Raw genomic sequence first — 20971 nt, 5'->3', positions numbered from 1 at the left:
ATGTTGCTAGCACGCACCGAGGCCTCTGCTGGCCAGCTTGTAGAAACCCAGGGCTTCAAAGAGCAGGAGCTCAGTGTGTGCTGGGTGAGAAAAATGCACAGACCGGAACCTGCGTTCTATGCGATATCCAATGCATGACGATCGCCCCAGCCAGTTCAGCAGAATCCCCCAGAAGCACCCATTGCAGGGTGGCGGATGACTCGAGGCGCATTGTCACTCAAAAGACCCCACTTGCTCCCTTGTGGCGAGAGTGTGGAAGACAGCAGGGATTACTCACACCATCAGTTTGCTCACCGCTGCTGTCTCCACAAGGAAGCCAAAGCGTGGAGGAGACAGACGACCTGGCCAAGGTCACACAGTTAGGAAGTGGCTTTTCCAGAACTGGCCTCCTACAACTGCATGCCAGATCAAGATACGTAACGAAGCACTCATTTCTACTCACAGAAACCCTATTAATTTTTTAAATGTTGCAAGGCAGAGGCAGTAGATTTTTTTCTGTAAAGGGCCAGATAGTAAATATTTTGGGGGTCAGCACTGTGGAACAGTGGGTTAAGCCACTGCTTTGAATGCCAGCATCCCATTTAGTAGCGTGGGTTCAAGTCCCAACAGCTCTGCATCTAATCCAGCTTCCTGCTAATGTGCCTGGGGAAGCATGAGATGATGGGCCAAGTCCTTAGGCCCCTGCCACCCACATGGGAGCCAGGGTGGAGTGCGTGTCTCCTGGCTTTGGGTTGGCCTGGCCCTGTCTGTCATAGCTATTTGGAGGGAACCAGCAGTTAGATCTCTCTCCCTCTCCCTGTCTCTGCCTTTCAAATAAACAAATAAATCTTTAAAAAAAAATAAGAATTTTAGGCTTTGTGGGCTCGGCAGTCCATGTCACAGTGGCTCGACCCTGCCCTTGTAGTGTGAAAGCAGTCACAGACATCATGTAAATGAACAGGCATGGCACATTATAATAAAACTTTATTTGCAAAAACAGGCTAGGAGCCAGACTTGGCTCAGTTTGCTGATCCTTTGCTATAAGATAAAGGAAATTAAAACTATGCCTCCTTATATGACTGCTTGTGTTACTACAAAACTCATGCTTTTCCTCATTTCCAGGCTAAAGCCAGGGTATGAAAGCCATATGTCACAGGGATGTGGGCGATATTTTAAAGAGACTAACACTACAGTGGGTTGTAAAGGCTACACATTTTCTTCCAAACTAACCTAATGTATACATTTTTATTAGTTAGAGAGGTCAGTATGTCTACTATAAATACATTTTAAAATTCCTTCCTACATATTCTGTCTACTGGGATTATTTATCATGCCTTGTTCCCTGGCCTAGAGCCAGATAGAATATGGGAGTTTTAATACCTTTAATCCATTACATGGATTTTTTAGAGCTCCATAAGACAAAATAAAATGTACTCTCATGGTCATGTATGCAATAAACCTGATATGCCACTTAATATTTCATATTCTATTTTATATTTCAGTTATGGCTATTTCCAGCCTTCAACGTGCAAAATGACACAATGTCACCTGCCTTTTGAAACCCATTTTTTTGTTTTGTTTTGTATAGCGAACTCCTAACAACTTCTAAACAATTAATCTCACTGTGAACTCTGACAGGTGATTATTATTGCTCTCCAATATTCTCATGCTTTACAATAACGGCCTAATGACATAAGCCACCCAGTGTCTATCAATGTGGTGAACTGGTCACATTTATTTTTATTAGGTATGTTACCCTGTTTTCGAAAAGTAGCATCCATTTATTTCTACAGTGAGTCCAGTATGGTAGCACTGGCCTCCGAAGATAGCCAGCTCAATGAACCACACCTCCTGAAAAGCAATGGGTTTTTTTCTTTCTCAAATTGCTTAAAAAAAAAAAAAAAAAAAACTCACTGGCACATCCACCGAGCACACATGGGAATGCCACCTGCCTATCACCTGTGCAGAGACTTTCATTTTGAGATGCAGATGTTTGCGTACAGGGCTGTTATATTTCTATTTGTTCCTCCAGGGGACAAATTGAATTCTCCTTCCCACACTGGACATTGCAATTCAAAATAATGGCAAAAGACTTGCAGGTAATGGGCCATAATGCTCACTTGATACCCACTAAAGGGGGGGTTCAGATCACTTGCTCTCTGTTACCTTTCGTGAAACATCTGTTTCATATGAGCCAGTTAAAAGTGCATACATCTGTAAATAATAAGCCTTGCGTGCACATAATTTAATGAATTAGGACATAAAAAGGAATTGAACAGTAGGGGCACAGCAATTAGAGTAACTGCCCATTTTGTTAAAAATGTATTGTTTTCAGCTTTCACTAGGAAACCCTTTCATTATTCTGTGGCTTCTAAGGCATCCAACCTTCCCTAGCCAGCACGGCAATCAGGAATTTACTTTGCACAGGTGGCAAGGAGGAGGCCCCCAGCATTACACAAAGCTGGACCGGGAACTTGCAAACTTGCTCCATCCTACTCAGCAGGTGGGTTCCTGAACTTCTCCATCCCTGGGAACCTGCACCTGTACGCAGGAATGACAAGGCCTTTCTCCCGAGGCGGCAGGGAAGGGTAGATGGCACCGTTCATTGTAAGTACTTGGCACATAATAAGCACTCAATAAATATCAATTCTGTTGACACTGATGGCTCCATTTTAATAAAGAATGAAGCACAACTTGAAAGGATGTGGGCAGGCAAAATTGAGTTCAAAAGTTTCTCTTGATTGTAGTTTTAGATGTATTTTTATTTCCTTTCTTCACACTATTTTTAGGTAGGGATAAAAAAAAGTGGAGGTGCGAGGAGAGAGTTGGGGGGCATGGTAACATCCTGGCTGATGGAAGGCACCTCAGAAAATCCGCTTCCAGGACACCCGTGTGAGTGCCAGGAGCCCAAGTAAATGTCTCTTTCTATTTTCAGAAAAGCTGTTTTGCAGCTCACTCATTTTGAAAATTTTATTTATTTGAAAAGCAGAGAGACAGAGCTCTCTCATCTGCTGATTCATTCCCCAAATGCCCACAACAGCTGGGGCTGCGTCAGGTCAAAGCCAAGAGGCTAGAACTCAATCTGGGTCTCCCACATGTGGCAGGGACCCAAGTACTTGGGCCATCACCTGCTGCCTCCCAGAGTGTGCATTAGCAGGAAGCTGAAATAGGAGCAGAGAGAGAACTTGAACCCAGGCGGTTTGATAGGGGGTGTCATGTCCCAGGAAGCATCTGAAACCACTAGACTAAACACGCATCCCTAGCTCGTGCGTTTTTGAGGACTTGTCATAACAAGCACACTTGAACCTCAAGTCTATTGCAGGTGTTTTGAGTGACCCAGGAATGTACAAACAAGTACAAGCAGAAACAGCTTGAGATGACCCCAAGTTCATTTTATAAAAAAAAAAAAAAAATATTTGAAAAGCTGCATTAGGGAGACAGACAGACACACACACACACACACACACACACACAGGGGTGGGGTGGGGAGGTCTTCATTCCCCAAATGGTCGGCAACAGCCAAGACCAGACCAAGAACTCTATCCGGGTCTCCTCCAGGGGCCGCAGGAGCCCAAGCACTTGTGCCATCTTCCGTTGCTTTCCCAGGAGCATTAGCAGGAAGCTGGGACTTGAACCAGTGCTCTGGATGGAGCTTAACCTGCTGCACCCCTAAATTTTCACTGAACAACAAACACTCAGAACCTACTGAATGCCTACTGTGCACCAGCTCCTAAGTTACGAAGAGCAGACCTACATGAGCTGAGGAAGGCCCTGTGGATGAAGAGTGCACAGCACTTTCTAGAAGACAAACTGTCTGTGTCTGTCTGTCTCTGTCTATCTCTGCCATCCTGAAGTTTGCGGAGAGGCTCACGCTGAGCTGAACGTAGCTTGATGTGCTGGGAGGTACTCTGTGTCCATCTGAAAGCCACGTAGGGGTAAGGCACAAGAGAGACCACGAATGCCACAGCCACAGGACTGCGACAGGAAAGAGAGTTGAAGGCCAGCCCCCTGGCATTCCTTAAAATCTCGGCTTAGTTCTACCAAATAAACGGCTGCAAAATAAGTGCTAACTATTTGCCAGGCCCCAGGAAGAGCAGTTCCGCCCAGAAGGAAAAGCAGTTAAACAATGACTGAAATCACCACCCTACAGTATTATGTTTACATTCTCCTGCCGTCTATTTACCATCTACATAAAGAGATAATTAGGGCTTGTGCACAGCGCTCGGAGAAAGGAGCACAGGCTAAAGGGAAACGGGAAATAAACAAATATTGGAAAAAATAATAGCTGAAGTTTACAGATATGTGTTGTCCAATATAGAAGTCTCTGGCCAGATGTGAATATCCAAAGTTAATTAAAAGGAATTAAAATGTAAAAAAAAAATCCACTTCCTCAGATGTATTAGCTACATGTCAAATGCTCAATAGACACACTATTCTATTGGACATCACAGAATAATAGATCAGGGTGATGATTTGGCACAGCAGTTAAGATACCGCTTGGGATGCCTGCATCCCGTATCCAAGTGCCTGGGTTCGAGTCTTGGCCCTGCTCTCCATTCTAGCTTCCTGCTAATGGGTACTCCAACAGGCAGCACGCGATAGCAAATTGTACTTGGGTCTCTGCCACTTATGGGGGACATCTGGACTTAGCTCCTGGCTCCAGCTCCAGTTGCTGAAGACATCTGGGGACTGAATCAGTGGATGGGAGATTGCTCCATGTCTGCCTGTCTCTCTCACTCTGTCTCTGCCCTTCAAATAAAAAAAAATTAAGTTATGATTTCCATCACTGTAGACAGTTCTTGGATAGCACTGACACCAAGTACATCGGACGGCCGTGTACTTGAACATATCCCTGGACCCAGCTGTAGCTTCCTGAGTGCTGATCATGGGCCAAGCATGATACTAGCAGAGAGAAAATGTCTGACCTGAAAGATTTCCCAGTTTAGTGAAGGAACCCAATCAACCCAACAAGAAAAGTGTAAAAACTACAGGGAAGAAAGTCAATCATTTTAACAGCAGATGTAGTAGGTATCCAGTGTCTCACTGTGAAGTGTTTTCAATTTTCCCACATTAGAACAAAAAAACAATATTGGAAAAAAATAATGTGTTAACAAACCTTATGTGTCAAACATACTCTTATATATGTCTTTGATTAAAACTTTGATCTTAAACTAGCACACTAAGCATCACGGGTCCATTTTACAGCTGGAAAAAGCAAGGTGCCTCACAGCAGAGGCAGTGCACACAGGGTGACTGCCAAACTCCAGTGCGCTGCACAATGTACCATGTCAGTGTCCTGCACAGTTACCTCTGCTCGCATGGCCATCCAACACATGACTTCTGGAAACTCACTTCAACTGGTCCACCTGTCTCTGGTTCTTCCAAAGGCGGTGTTTGGCCTATGGGAAAGATGCCCACGTCCCCTAACCGAGTGCCTGGGTTTGATTCCCGGTTCTGGCTCCTGATTCTACCCTGCTGCTAATGAAGATGCTGGGAAGCAGCTGGCTCTGGGAGCTGGGTCCCTGCCCCCAACATGGGAGACTAGACTGGGTTCCAAGCTCCAGCCAGCCCACTCCTCGTCATTGCAGGTATTTGGGGTGAGAAGCAATTGAAGGGTGCTCTTTCTCTGTCTCTCTGCTCCCTCAGATAAGCCAAATTTTCAAAATTAATATCTACATATACATATAAAATTCAAGAGCACATATGCCACTCCAATGAAAGAAACAGGTAGAAGCTGGTATATAAAAATCCAAAACGCAAAACCATTGTATTTAAAATATATTTGATGGCCGGTGCCGTGGCTCCTCCGCCTAGGACACTGGCACCCCATGAGGGCGCCGGGTTCTAGTCCTGGTTGCTCCTCTTCCAGTCCAGCTCTCTGCTGTGGCCTGGGGAAGGCAATGGAGAATGGCCCAAGTGCTTGGGCACCTGCACCCACATGGGAGACCAGGAAGAAGCACCTGGCTGCTGGCTTCAGATCAGCGTAGCTCCGGTCATAGTGGCCATTTGGGGGGTGAACCAACAGAAGGAAGACCTTTCTCTCTGTCTCTCTGTCTCTCTCTCTAACTCTATCTGTCAAATAAATAAAAGAAAATATATTTGAAGTCACTGAGAAAAGAGCATTATTTGAAAAGTTAATAATAATAACCAATTCATGTAAATTTCATTACATATAGTAATGGTTAAGTCTGGCACACTGTCAACATAATTAAAACAGATAGCAAGAATCAATTCGACTTCACTAACTCTTGGAAAGTTTCTCTGTCTTTGGGTGGGGGTGTTTCTTGGTCAAGGAAGACACAGCCACGAGAGGAGGCCCCACTGAGCACAGATCACAGTACCTGTCCCCAGATGAGGGTTGTGAGTGCATGAGTACTGTGTCCCAACTGCCCGCAAACCCTCAGAAAACACAGGCCAATCCCGCTCCCGACGTCTGTGCACTACCGCAGCGAGCAGGCCGGCACAGACGCCCACAACAAACAGGATGCAAACACAAAGGGGTGACAGCGTAAAACAGCCACGCAGTTGGGGCAGAGCTTCCTCTGTCCTTTAAAAGGCTGTGATTTATATTAGAGAAGATAACGTAATCAGAGGAAGTGGTGCGAGTGACAGTCCTCTACCCCTCTTCTCCACTTTCCCCCAAACCAAAACACTCCATGGCTCTTTCTTGGCACTCTTAGCACGCACACAACTCTTCAGGGATGCTTCACCGGGCTGACAGGGGTGGCACAGTGCACCTGCCAGAGCTGGGACTGCAGAGACCTGTCCTATGGGTGTGACCTCAGTCAAGTCACTCCCCTTCCCCAAGCCTCAGTGTTCCAATCCATAAAATGAGGACCACGTTACCTCCCCCTGAGGCTCTCGGGATCCACTGACAACAAAAAGCGAGCAGAGCAGAATTTCACCACCGATTAAGCAGTCCGAAAACCAAATTCGCCGGCTTCAGAGGACAGTCTCCTCTGTCATATCGAGGGGCACAGAGGCTATATATGTTGGGGTGCACTACAGACCACGGCACATTGCCACTCCCCCTCCAACAGACAGGGGGCTGACGCTGGGTGGCCCTGCCACTGCGTAACCAGTACAATACAAGGAAAAGGCTCTGCCAGCTCTGCCTCGCTGAGAGTCCTGGGAACGTCTGCTTCCTCCTTGGACACGTGGCACAGCTGCGCACCCTGCCAGCAGCCAGTGTCAGGGGCCTGCTTCTACGAAGGGGCCTTCTTGGACTTCCAGCCCCGTTACGCCTGGGCTGAGGCACCCTCCTGACATCATGTGGCATCAGAGATCTGCCCAGCTGAGCCCAGTCGACCCACAGAATATACGAGGTAATAAATCGCAAGGCCACAAAATCTGGGATGGTTTGTCACACAGCAGTAAATTGTGGAAGCCAATCTCTAATTGCCAAAAAAAATCTCATCTAATCAAAGCTGCTGTGGAAAGAACAGAATTATGTATCAAACACTCCAGAAGCAGACATACGAGTGCCTTTTAGAAGCAAACTGGGTTTAAAACTGCTCTTAGGGACACACTGCCTGAGCAGCCTATAAAGCGACACACACAGAAAAGCATCATGCCTGTTCCACTGTGACAAAATTGGGCAAGTCACTTGGCCACCCATCTTACGCACCAGCTGTGGTTCTCAGCCCTTTCTCATCTTTCCATCATGAATCCCAGGTTCAAATTCCTGAGATGTCCGTGTTCTAAGGGGTGTCACAAGGACTTGTGTATGTAAGTTTCTCCCAGGAGGAACAGGGATGGTGCCTGAATCCTTGGCATCCCCCACCGATCCTGTCAAAGAGCCTGGCACATGGCAGACAACCAAGAGCTCTGTTGTAACAGATTTGAGAAGCTGAGAGGGTTCCCAGCTGCTGTTTCACTCCCAAATGCTTGCAAGCCAGGAACTTGACCCAGGTCTTTGACTCGGGTGGCCACAGCCCAATCCCATGAGTCATCCCTGCTGCCTCCCAGGGTCTACAATAGCAGGACACTGATGTTGAGAGGCAGAGCAGGGAACTGAACCCAAGTACTCTGCGTGGGATGCAGCATCTTAACCCCTAGGCAGAATGCCCACCCCAAGAGCCGGCTGCTGGGTCGAACACTGTGAGATCTAATCCATCGGCAGGCACCACCAACAGTGTCTTCAGGCTGTGTACCGTGGCAGCTTTGAGGGGGACAACACTCACTTGTAAAAGTCAATCATTTGCAGGAAATCTGGGGTAACTGGTAAATGCATGCCTCTGAATCAAGAACACCGTGCTCCCCAAACTGTGAGAGACAGGAAGGACTGCCAACCAGGGAGTGAGCTACCGAGAGAGGAACCACGGCACCAAGGGACAGAGATTCATAATGTACAGGGGATTAAAAATTAGTTCAATACTAAGGCAATAAGCCCCAAGCGTCATATCAAAATCGGAGCAGGTGGGTGAAGCCGCTGCATGGGATGCCTACGTCTCCTACCCCAGGGCCTGGCTCCAGTACTAGCTGCTCTGTTTCTGATCCAGCTTTCTGCTACACCATTTGGGAGGCAGCAGGCGATGGCTCAAAAACCTGTGCCCCTGCTACTTGTGTAGGAAATCTGGATGGAGGGCCAGGCTCCTGGCTTTCACCTGGCCTACCCCTGGCTGTTGCAGGCATTTGGGAAATGAACCAGTGGTCTGGAAGATCTCTCCCTCTCTCCCTCCCTCCCTCTTTCTTTCCCCCCCTCTCCCTGTCACTCTACCTTTCAAATAAATGAGCAAAATCTATCCAGTTACTTCCGTATATTTTCAAGATGAGAACAGAATTGTAATGTACACGATCTCTAATCCTTCCACAAATCCTGCCGTGTAGACATTGTTATTCCCATTTCCGAGCTGGGAAATCGATCCTGTGTCCAGTCAGGCTATCTCCACCATCTCAGACCATTAAGCAGCAAGGAGGGAGTGGAGATGGAGAGCTGGGCACTGGGCTGGGAGGAAGGGTGGAGCGGGGACAGGCAGTAAGCTCTGATGGGTGACAGCTTTCCACTCCTTCTCCTCCAAACAGCCCCTTGACAGGCTTTGCAACTTCTGCCCTGCTCAGTGGGTTTCTGGAAATTCTTGCCCCATTCATCCACATCCTCCAACTTTCCCTGGGAATGCAAACCTATCTCTAGTTCCTATTGTTTCCTCTGATAAGCAGGGCCCCAGTGAACAATTAAAGCTTTCAATAAATAATCTCTAAGCACATTCATTTGATTGACTGTTATTTGATACAGCAGTTAGTTTCAATGGGGCAGTTAATATTGATCACATAAAGTACTCCAGACAAACACGAAGCAGTTCCAGAACTCCATGGATTATTACCCTTTATCTGCCAGTCATCTGGGTTACTTGCAATGGTCATGGAATTTAAAATCAATAATAACAATTAGTGTTCTGTACACCACAACGGATGAATCATGTGGAATGGGTTTTCATATAAAATCAAAGGTGGAGCGGGCCTGTAACACAGACAAAACTCTCTCTGTGCTTCCAGGGGCACATTTGGCAAGGCACTGTCACATCGGTCTCCAACACAGGCAGCAGAGAGAGAAGGAAAGGTGGGCAGAAGATGAGGCCATTAAAAACGCCAGGGAAGCCCCTGACGATCTTAACCCAAAAGGATGAAGGGGCAAAGAAAAAAGCGCTACCAAATGTAGCACAATTCACGGCAGCGGACAATTTACCTCCTAGGAGACCAGCATCTAGCTACCTTTTCCCGCTTTCAACTTGGAGGCATTAACTGTGATTTTTTTTTGTAATAAAATGACAACGATGGTATTTTAGCTCCATGGCCCCACTACAGTAATGCCTAGATAATTAAAATGCAAAGCAACAGAGAAATGTTTCATCATTAAACTGTAACCAGCGCACCATGTGAAATCATCCATTCCCAAGACTTGTTTTTCATCAATTATTTGTTATTTATATGATGTAAATATAAGGAGGACTAATTAAAATGTATGCCTTTTTATACAGCTTCTTGTCATTAAAGGCAATGAAAGCATTCTGAAGCCCATAATGAAATAATTATGTTTGCCTTTAAGAATTCTCTCCAATAACACATGGTAGTACTGAGCTAAATTAAAACATCAGGAACTACATTTTGCTGCCTCTATTTCCATTCGAGTTAATTATACCCTCAAGCTTTCCAATAGACCAGACCCTAAAAAATCTTTTGAAGCTGAAAGGGGTTTTTATCGCTGTGGACCACGATGACACGACAAAGGCACCGTGGCTGTGGAGAGCTCGGCTCTTTTGCAGAAGAGGGGTTTATTATACGAGGTGTTCGTTCGCTCCGGACATTGGACAAAAACTAGGATGTATGCAATCCACTCGTCTTCTTTTGCTAGCTGACTGATGCACACATTCCTCTGACGTGGTCGGAGCTGACTTCTGATTTCAGCTATTTTTTTTAAAAAACACAAATTTGGTAAAATTTTAATCTGTGGCAAACAGTGGTTGATCAATAGCACCACCACCGCCACCAGCAAACATTCCACTAGTCCTGGGTCAAATGAGGGAAATGGGTAACTCCTTTAAGTTTTCTAATTAAAATGGAAAAAGGAAGAAGCTGTCTTTAAGACAGGAGGTGACTCGGGTGAACCTGGGACTCTAACAGACTACATGGGCAGCCTTCCATTTGAACAGCTCCTTCTCCCAACCCCAGAAGCCAGATCTTTCATTTGGAAGGCAAAACCTTGGGGGGGGGGTGTGTGCAGGGGGAAGAACCAACGCAGAGAAGGCAGGAAAACTGCCTGGCGGGTTTTGGCCAGTAAAAAAGAACCGGCTTTAGCAGCACTGTCATATGATGCGGATGGGGGTGGGAACTCTGGACTTGGAAAAGTAAATAGGAGGAGCGGGGATTAGCCCTGACACTGAACTCCCTCAGGGTCTGTGCTGTACGGAGGGCTGGCAAGGTCTGTGGGTGGGTGGCAGTTGGTGACTGCAGGATGGACTGTCTTGTGAGATGTCGGTGGGACAAGGTGGCCAGCTGCAAACATCTATTATGTGACAATGTAAAATTAAAACAATAATCTCAGAATCAACTTTTATTAAAATCGCTCCCTCCCCCCTGAAGTTACAGTCTCTGCTTCTCTTTAGAGAAATCTGAGCTGGGGAATCAGGGATACCCACGATGGTGCACCCTCCCCCACCTCCTTAAAATTCACATTCTCCCTTCTCCCTCCCCTCAGCTGGGTCACTTCAGCAGGGCAGTGGGAGGCTTGGAGACTTCTGGAGTCTGCAGGCCCTGACTAGAGGAAATGCTTGGCCAGCCTGGGTCACCTTGCTGACGTCAGTTCCTGTTATCCTCGCCTTATCGTGCAGGGGGCCAGGAGTCTTATCTTACTGAATGGCCCCCTTTCAGCTCCCCATCCTGCAAGGCCAGAGAAAGAGCAAGTCAGCAGTTCCACTGCCTGTTTGCACTCCTGTCTAAGGAACTCGGAGAGAGAGTTCAAGACAATGTATAAAATGCCTGCAAACTCCCCCTCTCCTGCTTGCTCCATAGACAGAACTTCGGCAACTTTATTTTTCATTCATTTAAAGGGGCTTGGGATTGAGCTAGAATGGAAACCACACACCTCAATGACCAAGTAAGGAAGCCAGGAATGAAGAGAAATCAGAGCAACATATTGACTGATGAGGCTATGTTATTAGATCTTGCAGATGGAGGTTATCTCCTCTCCTGTTTAACCAGAGGTACTTAAGCCAAGCCGCTTACCAAGGGGATATGGATAAATCCGAAACCTCAGTTAACTCTGTCCACCTTCCTCCATCACCTCCAGCTCTAGCTTTGTAAGAAGCTGGCAAAAGGCTGATACAGATGTCTTCCCAGCAATTTAATTCCACTGCACTGCCACCCCGTCGCCACCGCAACCCATGTGCCGGCGCGCAGGTGCTGGAGTGAGACCCACACCCCACTCCGGTTCTGCAGGGGCTGCCTTCTACCTCCAGGTCTACAGTTGGCTGCCAAAGCCATTCATGTCCAGAAGAGTGACCCAGAAACACAAGGCCATCTTCAGTCACAATGGGAAAATTAAGTTGTAAGCGCCCTGGCTAGCTTGACCATGGAATCCAAACAAAGACTTTCTGTGCCACTCCTGGGTTCAAGGGGTAGCCTAGGAGATGTCGTAATATTGAAATATCTGGCATATTTCAATGATTTATGTGGGAACAGTGGCAGTATATTTGAAAGTGCGTTATTCTAGAAAATCAGAGATATATGACTGCCCTAACTACCCTGTAATTTGAAAGGCAAGCGTCTACATTAATAACTGCAGGAAGGTTTTTAGCCAAGATTTTTCTGATTAACCTTCATCAAAGACTCCCATTTCTGAAATAATCTATTTAATTGATAGTTAACTGAATTTATATTAGAACATTTAAAATATAAAAATGTCATTTAAGGATAAATTTATTGGCACTTACATGTACTCACACTTTATAGAAGATTCTAAGATATTCCAAAATGATCAGTGCATTTATTGTTAAAGTCCTTCGCCACTTGAAAAACAATTTTATATTCTGCATCTTGGTTTTACATCTCCATCCTCTGAGTAATTTTCTGACTCAAAAATCCTCAACTTTTTAAAAAAACTGCTTTAGAAAATGCAAATTCCTTGAGAGCAGAATTTATCATCTTTATCATTTATCATATATTGTCCTCCTGGGCCAGAGTTTAATGAGCATCTGTAGGCTGTGCAAGGGAGCAAACAGTAAGGTTTTCCTTCCTTTTTGGCCACCTGGGGGCTTAACATATGTTGAAAGTAAATTATAAATACGTGCTATCCGGAAGAACTTTCTTTGATCCTTATGCCTTAAACACAAACCCAGGATCATATTGACTGGTCACCTATGGTCAGAGCCAGGCTTCCAGAAATGAGGCGCCAACTTCTGAGCACGGTCAGCTGGCCTATCAGAAATGGCCATGCTGGCCACTGATCTATTAGGAAGAGAAGGTCCGATTCCTTGCAAAGGCTTTGCGTGGGGGCCCGTGACTCACATTCTAACTACAGCTTCCCAATCAATCCCACGGCGCACGCGTAAGGGACAGATATCTACCTTTCCAACTGTTCGGAGCTCACCTTGGTCTGGCCACAGAGGTAAACTCATGCATTTTCTACTTCTTTTAAAGTTACACATCAGTACTCCTCTGCTAAAGATACGAAACTGTCTGGTTACTGCCTCTATTTGAACATTCCTTCTTTTCTAGGGAGGGAAAACTTCCACTTGTTTTTAAAAGGACCCTGCCCTGCGTTCTGAGATTGAAGCAAAAGTCCCCTTCTGAGGGTATTAGTTACCATCATCATGCGGCAGAGCAGCAGAAAATTATGTCCTACTTTAGAAAAACAATCGCTCCTTTTCACTGAAATATTTATTCAAAACCCCATTCAATTCATAAGGTGGCTGTCAGTCTTTATTTAGTCTCTCTTTCAGAGGGTATCTTTGATTTTGCCACTTTGACCCCAATTTATATCTCACTGGGAGAGGATTTAGATACTGTTTAATACTTAAAAATTGGGTCCAAGGGCTTTGAGAAGAGGACTTTTCTCCTTCCCTAATCACACATCGCTACTGTTTGTTTTAAAAATAGTTTCTTCTCATTAATGGACAAAATCCCCTTTCAAAAAGAAAATATTTTTTTTCTCTCTCCTTTTGATGTGTCGAGTAGGGAGAAGACAGGGAACAAGGCCAAGAAGTTGTCACACTCGTGACATTTCACCAAAAGCAACTATATTTAGGTCACAAAATGCTAAGATGTATCCTATGCCTATTGAGCAATTAATGCTGACAACATCTGGAGCCACCTAGAATCAAGATAACCCAGGAGGTACCCGTGGAGAAACTTCGTGGCTCCCACACTTCCAGGGGCAGCCTTCAGTCCTATTATTCATACCACATTCCCCTAGTAGCCCCCTAATCCCGACTTCCACTGTTTATAACAAGCAATTCACAAGCTCTCCAACACCCGCAGCTGGTTGGCATATCATTTTTCTGTCTTTAAAATTAAAAAAAAAAAAAAGGCAATATTCTTACACCTTTCAAAATAAGCTTGTGCTGTGTTCTGTGTTTGAAGGTTTTACCCTAGTGATGATACACACACACTGCAGAAAATACTTTGGGTTGGAATTCAGTACTATTTTTTTCTCCCTCTTTGCCCGCTGTTTCCTCTATGTTAAGAGCACAAACAGATCTGCTTCTCGTCAAAACAGCCATTAAGTAAAATGGAAAAGGTTGTGGTTTTTACGTTCTTGCTTATACAAAAGGAGCCCTAATATGCTTTTATTTCAAAAAGCCCTAACTGGCTACACAACCTCGAGCCAAATACTGCGTGGCACAGACATGTTAGAATCTTTCTAAAAAAATATATTTTTAAAAAAAAAGCTTTAGTTTTATTTATGCTTAAAAACCCAGTCACCTCCACAACTCAGCCAACCACTCCTCAAGTGGTTTATGGAAGAGAAAGAACTCCGCAGGCGACAAACAAGATTTACATTTTATTCATTTAGCCTAAAGCTGGAGTGTGGAATTCAGCCCTTGTGAAATTGATCACAATAAGCACTAATTGCCCTGCTTACAAAAATAAGACACTGGAATTTCTGAAATCCCTTTGTCGAATGTCTTTATTTACTCTGTCTAATGCAAGTTTCTGTGATTAGCTAAACTTTGCTGTTATCAACACTTCTTGCTTATCGGCTAGCCCTAGGCGAATGACACATTCACCACTCGCTCCCCCAGATAAAGCAAATCCCTTGTTTAACTTGTTCGAGAACAAACAAAGCTTTTCCCCCTACTCTTACAACTTAATAGGCATGTTTAGAGGATTAATTACAAAAGAGAGAATGCCTACACGGAAAAAGCTCCACAAGGTCCGATGGCTTAGCCAGAGGATCCCAAGCATTCCCCACTGCTTCTGTTAACACACACACACACACACACACACACACACGAACATATTTTATTACAATTCCTCTAATAGGAAAAAGTTTCAGAGTCCCAGCTCTCTGGGATTCCAACTGAAACGGTTCACAGGATTTTCAGTTGCTAGAGGGGTCAGAGCTAAAGGATCTGGTGGTAGGATTAGAAACTTACTTTGTAACAAGCAGTTTTTCTTTGAGATTTCTGGAAAGAAAACAAGCCCACCAGAAAGAAAAGAAATTTGCAGGGCAGCTGAAGATGAAGGCATCTTCTGAAAATGACATTTTGCCCTGCCCATGGCCCCACAAAATGTTAACCCAGTCGGCCCACACCGCTGGCATCAAACGGTTATTGATTTCTCGGCTGCAAACCTGTTGATTTCCTGGCCCACGAAGCAAGTGTCCTCAAGCAAAAGTTTCAGAGAGGGCGACTTCAACCCCGGCACCAGCCCCTCTCTCCCTTTAGATAAGCCACCCTGTTATTAGGAAAACTCAATTTCTTCCAGTTAAACTTTGACCTCTCTGAAAACAAAGATTTAAAATGTCATTTTCAGGCTAATGCTCCAATGAATTGTCAAATAAAGTACTAAAAACATTTTGATAGATAGCTGAGCCATTTATCTAAATCACTGTCAGGGCGGCGAAGCATCCTGCAGGCTCCCACTACAGCCACCCGAAGGTGGGATTTCCTAGGACTCCCGCTCATCCCTCAAGCCTGCAGCCAAGCTACCGTGGAGCAGATTCGTGCCTCGGCACCGTGTCAGCATCAGATAACCAAACAGTCAATATTTAAAAAAAAAAAAAAAAAAGCTGGGCTACCCCACTTATATTTCCTTTCCTTTAACCAACGTCCAGGTTCCCAGCTGAAAGGCAAGATATGGAAATAATGGATGGCTCAGCCCAAGGGGTGTTCACTGCCAGCAGTTTTCTAGCAAAACAGCAACTTCTTAGACCAACAAAGTGACTCGGAAAGGTGGCAGCAGGGTCAATGCTAAGAAATATTGCCTTTCCTTCGCAAGGAAAACATTGGAGGCAGCAGCCTGAGCTGGTGGTTTATGAACTTCGGGAGCAGCAGCCACCTTAATTAGGCTAAATTCCTTGCAAGGAAGATGTCATATTTTAATTACTTTGGACTGGTGAAACACACAAGGAGGGGAGGAGGGTTATATATCTACAACTGGTAGCTAATTCAAAGAACAGCAAAGTTAACCGCTCCCCCCTACACCCCAAACATTTGAGTAAAAACTGTACAATGTGTCAAACTGCCTTACTTGAAGAATGTTTCCAAGTCCTGCGGTCACCCCGTCCCCCGCCCCCACCATGCATGCATATTTTTAAAACTATTTTCAAGACACTGGAAGGTTGGGGAGGAGAGGAGCAGGGTTGCAGGAGGGGTTCTTGGGGAGGAAAACCGAATCTAACAGGAAATTTTCAGCAGAGGGAATCAATAAAGCACGCCAGCACATCACACCCCCTTCAGCATTAAATCATTAAACCCTTTGTCTTGCTACCGATGCAGTTTATTTCCAACGTCTTTACTGCATGCAAGAGAGACAATTCATTTTTTTTTTCTCGGTAGAAGAAGGGAAGAAAAAAAAAATAAACCTACATTGAGCAGTGTGCCGATGCTGCCACTCGGTTTGGGTCAATCCACTGAAGCATGCTTTCAGAGCTTTCTCCTGGAGCATACAGGAAGACGGACTTGCCGTGTAGAAATCCAGGATTTGCCCAGGACTCACTGACAGAACATCCATACAGTCAAACATGATCTCCCCTGCACCGAATGTCTGTGAAAGTGCTTATCCTCTAGGTGTGGAGGCAAATGGCATAGAAAAGTCCACCCAACTCCATCAAACTCTGCCCCTTTTTTGGCACGTAGGCTGTTGGTTCTTTTCCCAGCCCCGAATCATGAATTATGACAGACAAGCCAGCTAAAAGCCTGTAATTGATCCAAATGATCATTTACCATTTTCCAGGCTTGCTCGGCCAATCCAGCCGGGGCGGGGGGTTCCCAGGAAGGTCCCAAGTTCTCCTTCCAAGCGCACGCTTGCAGAAAGCCTTCGGAACGCGTCCCGGAGCCTAGCCCGACGGTGCCCAGAGCGACCCAGCCCGGGTCGCCCGCGCCCTCGGCATCGCAGTCCTCGCCCGGCGCGCACGGGGGAATGCTGGTCCCCCCTTTGGCAAAGAATAGACCCTCCTGCCTCCGAACAGCCCACTTCCTACTACTTCTGTCACACAGAATGAAAGATTGAATTGCCTAATATATGCGAGTGAACTTTCGGTGAACCCTTCCCGGGCTGCTAACCTTCAAATGACCCAACGAGTCTGACATCACCAACTCCCAGGATTCTCACAGCGCTTAAAACCTCCCAGCAGCCGCGCAAACGCGCACAGCCCGGGAGGCCGGCGGCGGCGCAGGCCGGCGCTGCCTTGCCCATTTCTCACCTTACACACAAAGCGACAGGGGCTTTGAAAGCGAGCAGGGGAGGAGCTGGGCCGCCACCGCCGCCGAGGCTCACGTGCAGCGCCCGCTCCGCTCCTGCTACGCCTCTGGATTCACGGTGGCGGCCACGGCGCAGCCGGGAGACCAGCGCTCCCCACTGCCCGCCGCTGCCCCCTGCCCACCCTTGACATTCCTCGGAGCGCCTCCCGGTCTGGTCCGCTGCTCGGAGCTTAGGTACTTTTCCATTTCCCCCAGAGAGCGCACACGAGTGCCGCAGACCGCGGCCAGCCCTTGGGAAAGCCTGCCTTGGGAAACTTTCCACCGAGCACGGGCTTTCTCGGTCTGCCTCTTTGTAAGCCCGGACCGGGAGGGACCGCGTGGCTGTGGAGTAGAATCCCAGCGTGGCGGATTCCTTGAGTTTGTGAGAAATCCTCTGCAGGCAGCAGGCAATACACGGAGCAGCCAGGAAAGGGTTACACCTGCCCCAAACACACACACACACACACACACACACACACACACACACACACGGGCGTGCGTGTGATTTGAGATCCTGATTTCAGGAAACCCAAGAACTGTGGGCACGAACATGGATTTGGGAGTCGAACTAAACTAGGCTCAGTTCCGGCTGATCACTTAGGAGCTGTTACCCATTTAAACTGGGTATGCATAGAAGTGTTCTGGGCCTCCATGACCTCCTCTGCAAAATGGGCATACAATTCTACCTTCCTCCGCAGGTTCTGGGAAGGAAGGAAATAACACTTAGACAAGCTCCGCAAATATGCTGGAGCAAGTCTTGGCTGCGTCTTCACATTTTTGAAAGCAGGGCACAGAAGCTGAGAGAGCCCACAGGGGCTCAGCAGCACGACCAGAACTCAGCTCCCTGGCTGCCTAGCCTTCTGTGACAATGGCCTTGCTGTCCCCACAGCAGCACACTCCAACAACATGCTGGCTTCCTGTCCCATCACACACCTTCCCCACTATGAGATGCCCTAATTTGTGAGTCTCTCCGCCATTCCCCAGGGCCAACATGAGCCCCTCCCAGCCCCTGTCCAAACTCAGATAGAAACAAAATAATCTCAAGAGAAAAGGACTTTTCCTCTACCTTGCATCCTGACACCCAGGACGGAGGACCTTCCCAGCCAGCCTTAAAAAGGACAGACGCAATTTTCACAATACACCCAGGCCACAGACAGCTGTCAACCTGAGTGCCAGCCCTCCCCGAGGCCGGCTGTCTTGCACAAGTTGCCTAAGGGATGAAACACACATCAAAGACGGGAAAACTCTGGGGAGGAATTAAAGCACCCTCGCTCCTCTGCTGGCTTTCTACTATTCTAATTCTCTCTTACAATCCAGGGCGGGGCCGGGTGTGGGCAGGGAGGCAGAGCAGCTCGCCCCCTGCAGGGAACAGCTCTGCTCCAGGTTCCTTTCAGCCAACAGAGCCCCGCTGTGCCCTGGGACCCCCGCCTTTTAAAAGCCTGGGTGGGGGTGGGGTAGACCCTGCCCCATGCTGAATCGCTGCTCTAGGAGTAGCTCAGTGGTGTAACTTGCAAAGTCTGCCCTGTGCACACTTACCAGGTGGAAGATTCACCAAGGTGCATTAACACAATTTTGGGCCCAGCAAGCTCCGTTCTTGCTGTTGAAAAGTTCCCAGTGATAAAGGGGAGAGATTTGGTGGAAATTTTGTGTTGGTTATTTTTTTTTCCTCTATTTTCCCCAACACCTTTAAGGTACTGTCATTAAGACAGGTGTAAACTCACACACAAAGCATCACCTTTTGTGCCAATGTCTATTGGTCCCCGAGGCTCAGAGCTCCAAACGCTTATTCCAGTTTCTCAGAGTTCCTCGGAAATTGGGCTCATTTATACTGAGTCGTGGAGGTGGAGGAACAGTTGCTAAGTGACAGGGGGAGGAACTGGAGTTAGAGACCGCTGACAGGGAGGTGTGGACAGGTGTCTGCCTTCCAGCACTTGCCTGCAAGGCCTCTTTTCCCAAAGGGAAGGGTGCATTGGTGGCAGGGATGTGAAAGTGGGGATGGAGGATCTCCAATTTCTATTCGCTCTGCTTCTAAAGCTAGAGTCAGCGCCCACGAGGAAGGGGGCTGATCAAGGCCACGTTCCTTCCACTACATTCACACACAGAAACAGCAGCACTCTGTGCGTGCACGTGCGTAGCAAGCACTGGAGGATTTGATGTTTTTTTCCTTTGCACAAGAAAATTTAAAGCTTATGGGGGCTAACGTGGCACAGCAGATTAAACTGCCACCTGCGACACAGGTATCCCATAATATGAGCACTATAATATGAGTCCCTGATGTGCCTGGGCAAGCAGCAGCAGATGACCCAAGTGTCTGGACCTCTGTCACCCATGTAGGAGACCCGGTTGGATTTCCTGGCTCCTGGGCTTCAGCCTAGCTAAGATTTGTTCACTGGGACCATCTGGGGAGTGAATCAGCAGATGGAAGATCTCTCTTTGTACCTCTCCCTCTAACTCTGCCGTTCAAGTAGATAAATCTTTACAAATAAAATTTATAATCATTCTCAGGTTCTTTTAACTGAACTTGGGCCTTGAACTGTGTGATTGGTATTTGTGAACAGAATATTATGGGTTTCTTCCACCACAACAGTATTCAAAAGTCAACTCATTTCTCATCATGAATTAATTATGCTCATGGCAATGACTGGGGCTATTACTTAATCCAAGTATTAATTTATAAAGCAGACCCCACAATTTATTATTTCTTTATCAGTCAATCTAATTCTATACTTCTCGAAAAGTCAATCCTTCCTCCAAATTCTTCATTTTAACAAAAATGAAGGAAAAACACACAAATAAACCATGATTCTTTAAATACAAGGTACTACACAGATTAATGAATAGGGTAGGAAGTGAAAAATAGACTAGATAATTTGTTCACGGTGAAGTTCAAATTACTGACACCCATTTTAAACATGAGCCAAACACTTGGAAGAAACCTACCCAAATATCCCCTTGGTATGGCATAAAACAAACTCTGGTACATGTCCTTTCCTCTATTTTCTTTGTGTTTGATCAATGACCTAATAAAAGTTATTCCAAACAACAAGCAAACAAAAAGCCAAAAATAAAAAGCCAAAGTTTGAGAGCAAAATCCATCTTGTTTCAGAGTAACTGTATATTTGTCAGTGTGACACAGCACATTTGAAACCCATAATCATAAAACAAAAATTTATAGCCAAGGTTCAGGGTCTACATCTGTTTCTCTGGTTTTTGTACAGCAATTACCCACTGGACAATCCAGAAAGAAACACCATGAATCACGCTCTGCAAACATGTTTGAACTGGAGAATTTCTGAAGAAAGAAGAGGCGTCTGTGGCCCAGGGCTGCAGCAGGCTGTGTACAAAATCGGACAAAGACGCTGTGATATCTAGTGAGAAGGTTCTCACCAGTACAGACACACCCATCCCAGCCACAAGGCAAGCAACGCACAGGAAGCCACAGTGATGATGGCGGGGGAGGGAGGTGGACGCGGCTCAGTTTCTAAATACGTGCCAACCTGTGTGGGTTTTTGTTTCATTACTGCTAATTCTATTACTTTTTCCCCATTAATATATAAGCTCTAAAATATTTATGTTACTTATTTTAAAGGCAG

General features: G+C 46.3%; 1 protein-coding gene across 5 annotated transcripts in view; it reads right to left on the bottom strand.

The window, feature by feature from the left end:
- Positions 1 to 20971, bottom strand: part of RARB (retinoic acid receptor beta) — a 794145-nt gene that overhangs the window by 159199 nt on the left and 613975 nt on the right. Inside the window, exon 1 of one of the 5 annotated variants that reach the window (XM_002716220.6) lies at positions 16506 to 17524. The exons of 3 other annotated variants lie outside the window; for them this stretch is intronic. In XM_002716220.6, coding sequence (XP_002716266.1) covers positions 16506 to 16662 — 157 coding nt within the window. In that variant the 5' untranslated portion in view covers positions 16663 to 17524. Of the gene's footprint in view, positions 1 to 16505; positions 17525 to 20971 lie in introns of those variants that run through there. One more of the 5 variants, XM_008266071.5, reaches the window with a different exon arrangement.

The sequence above is a fragment of the Oryctolagus cuniculus genome, chromosome 4, assembly GCF_051225735.1.
Source record: "Oryctolagus cuniculus isolate XC-2025 breed Fujian yellow rabbit chromosome 4, ASM5122573v1, whole genome shotgun sequence".
In the NCBI taxonomy this organism is placed as follows: domain Eukaryota; kingdom Metazoa; phylum Chordata; class Mammalia; order Lagomorpha; family Leporidae; genus Oryctolagus; species Oryctolagus cuniculus.
This window is presented reverse-complemented; position numbering and strand designations above follow the sequence as displayed.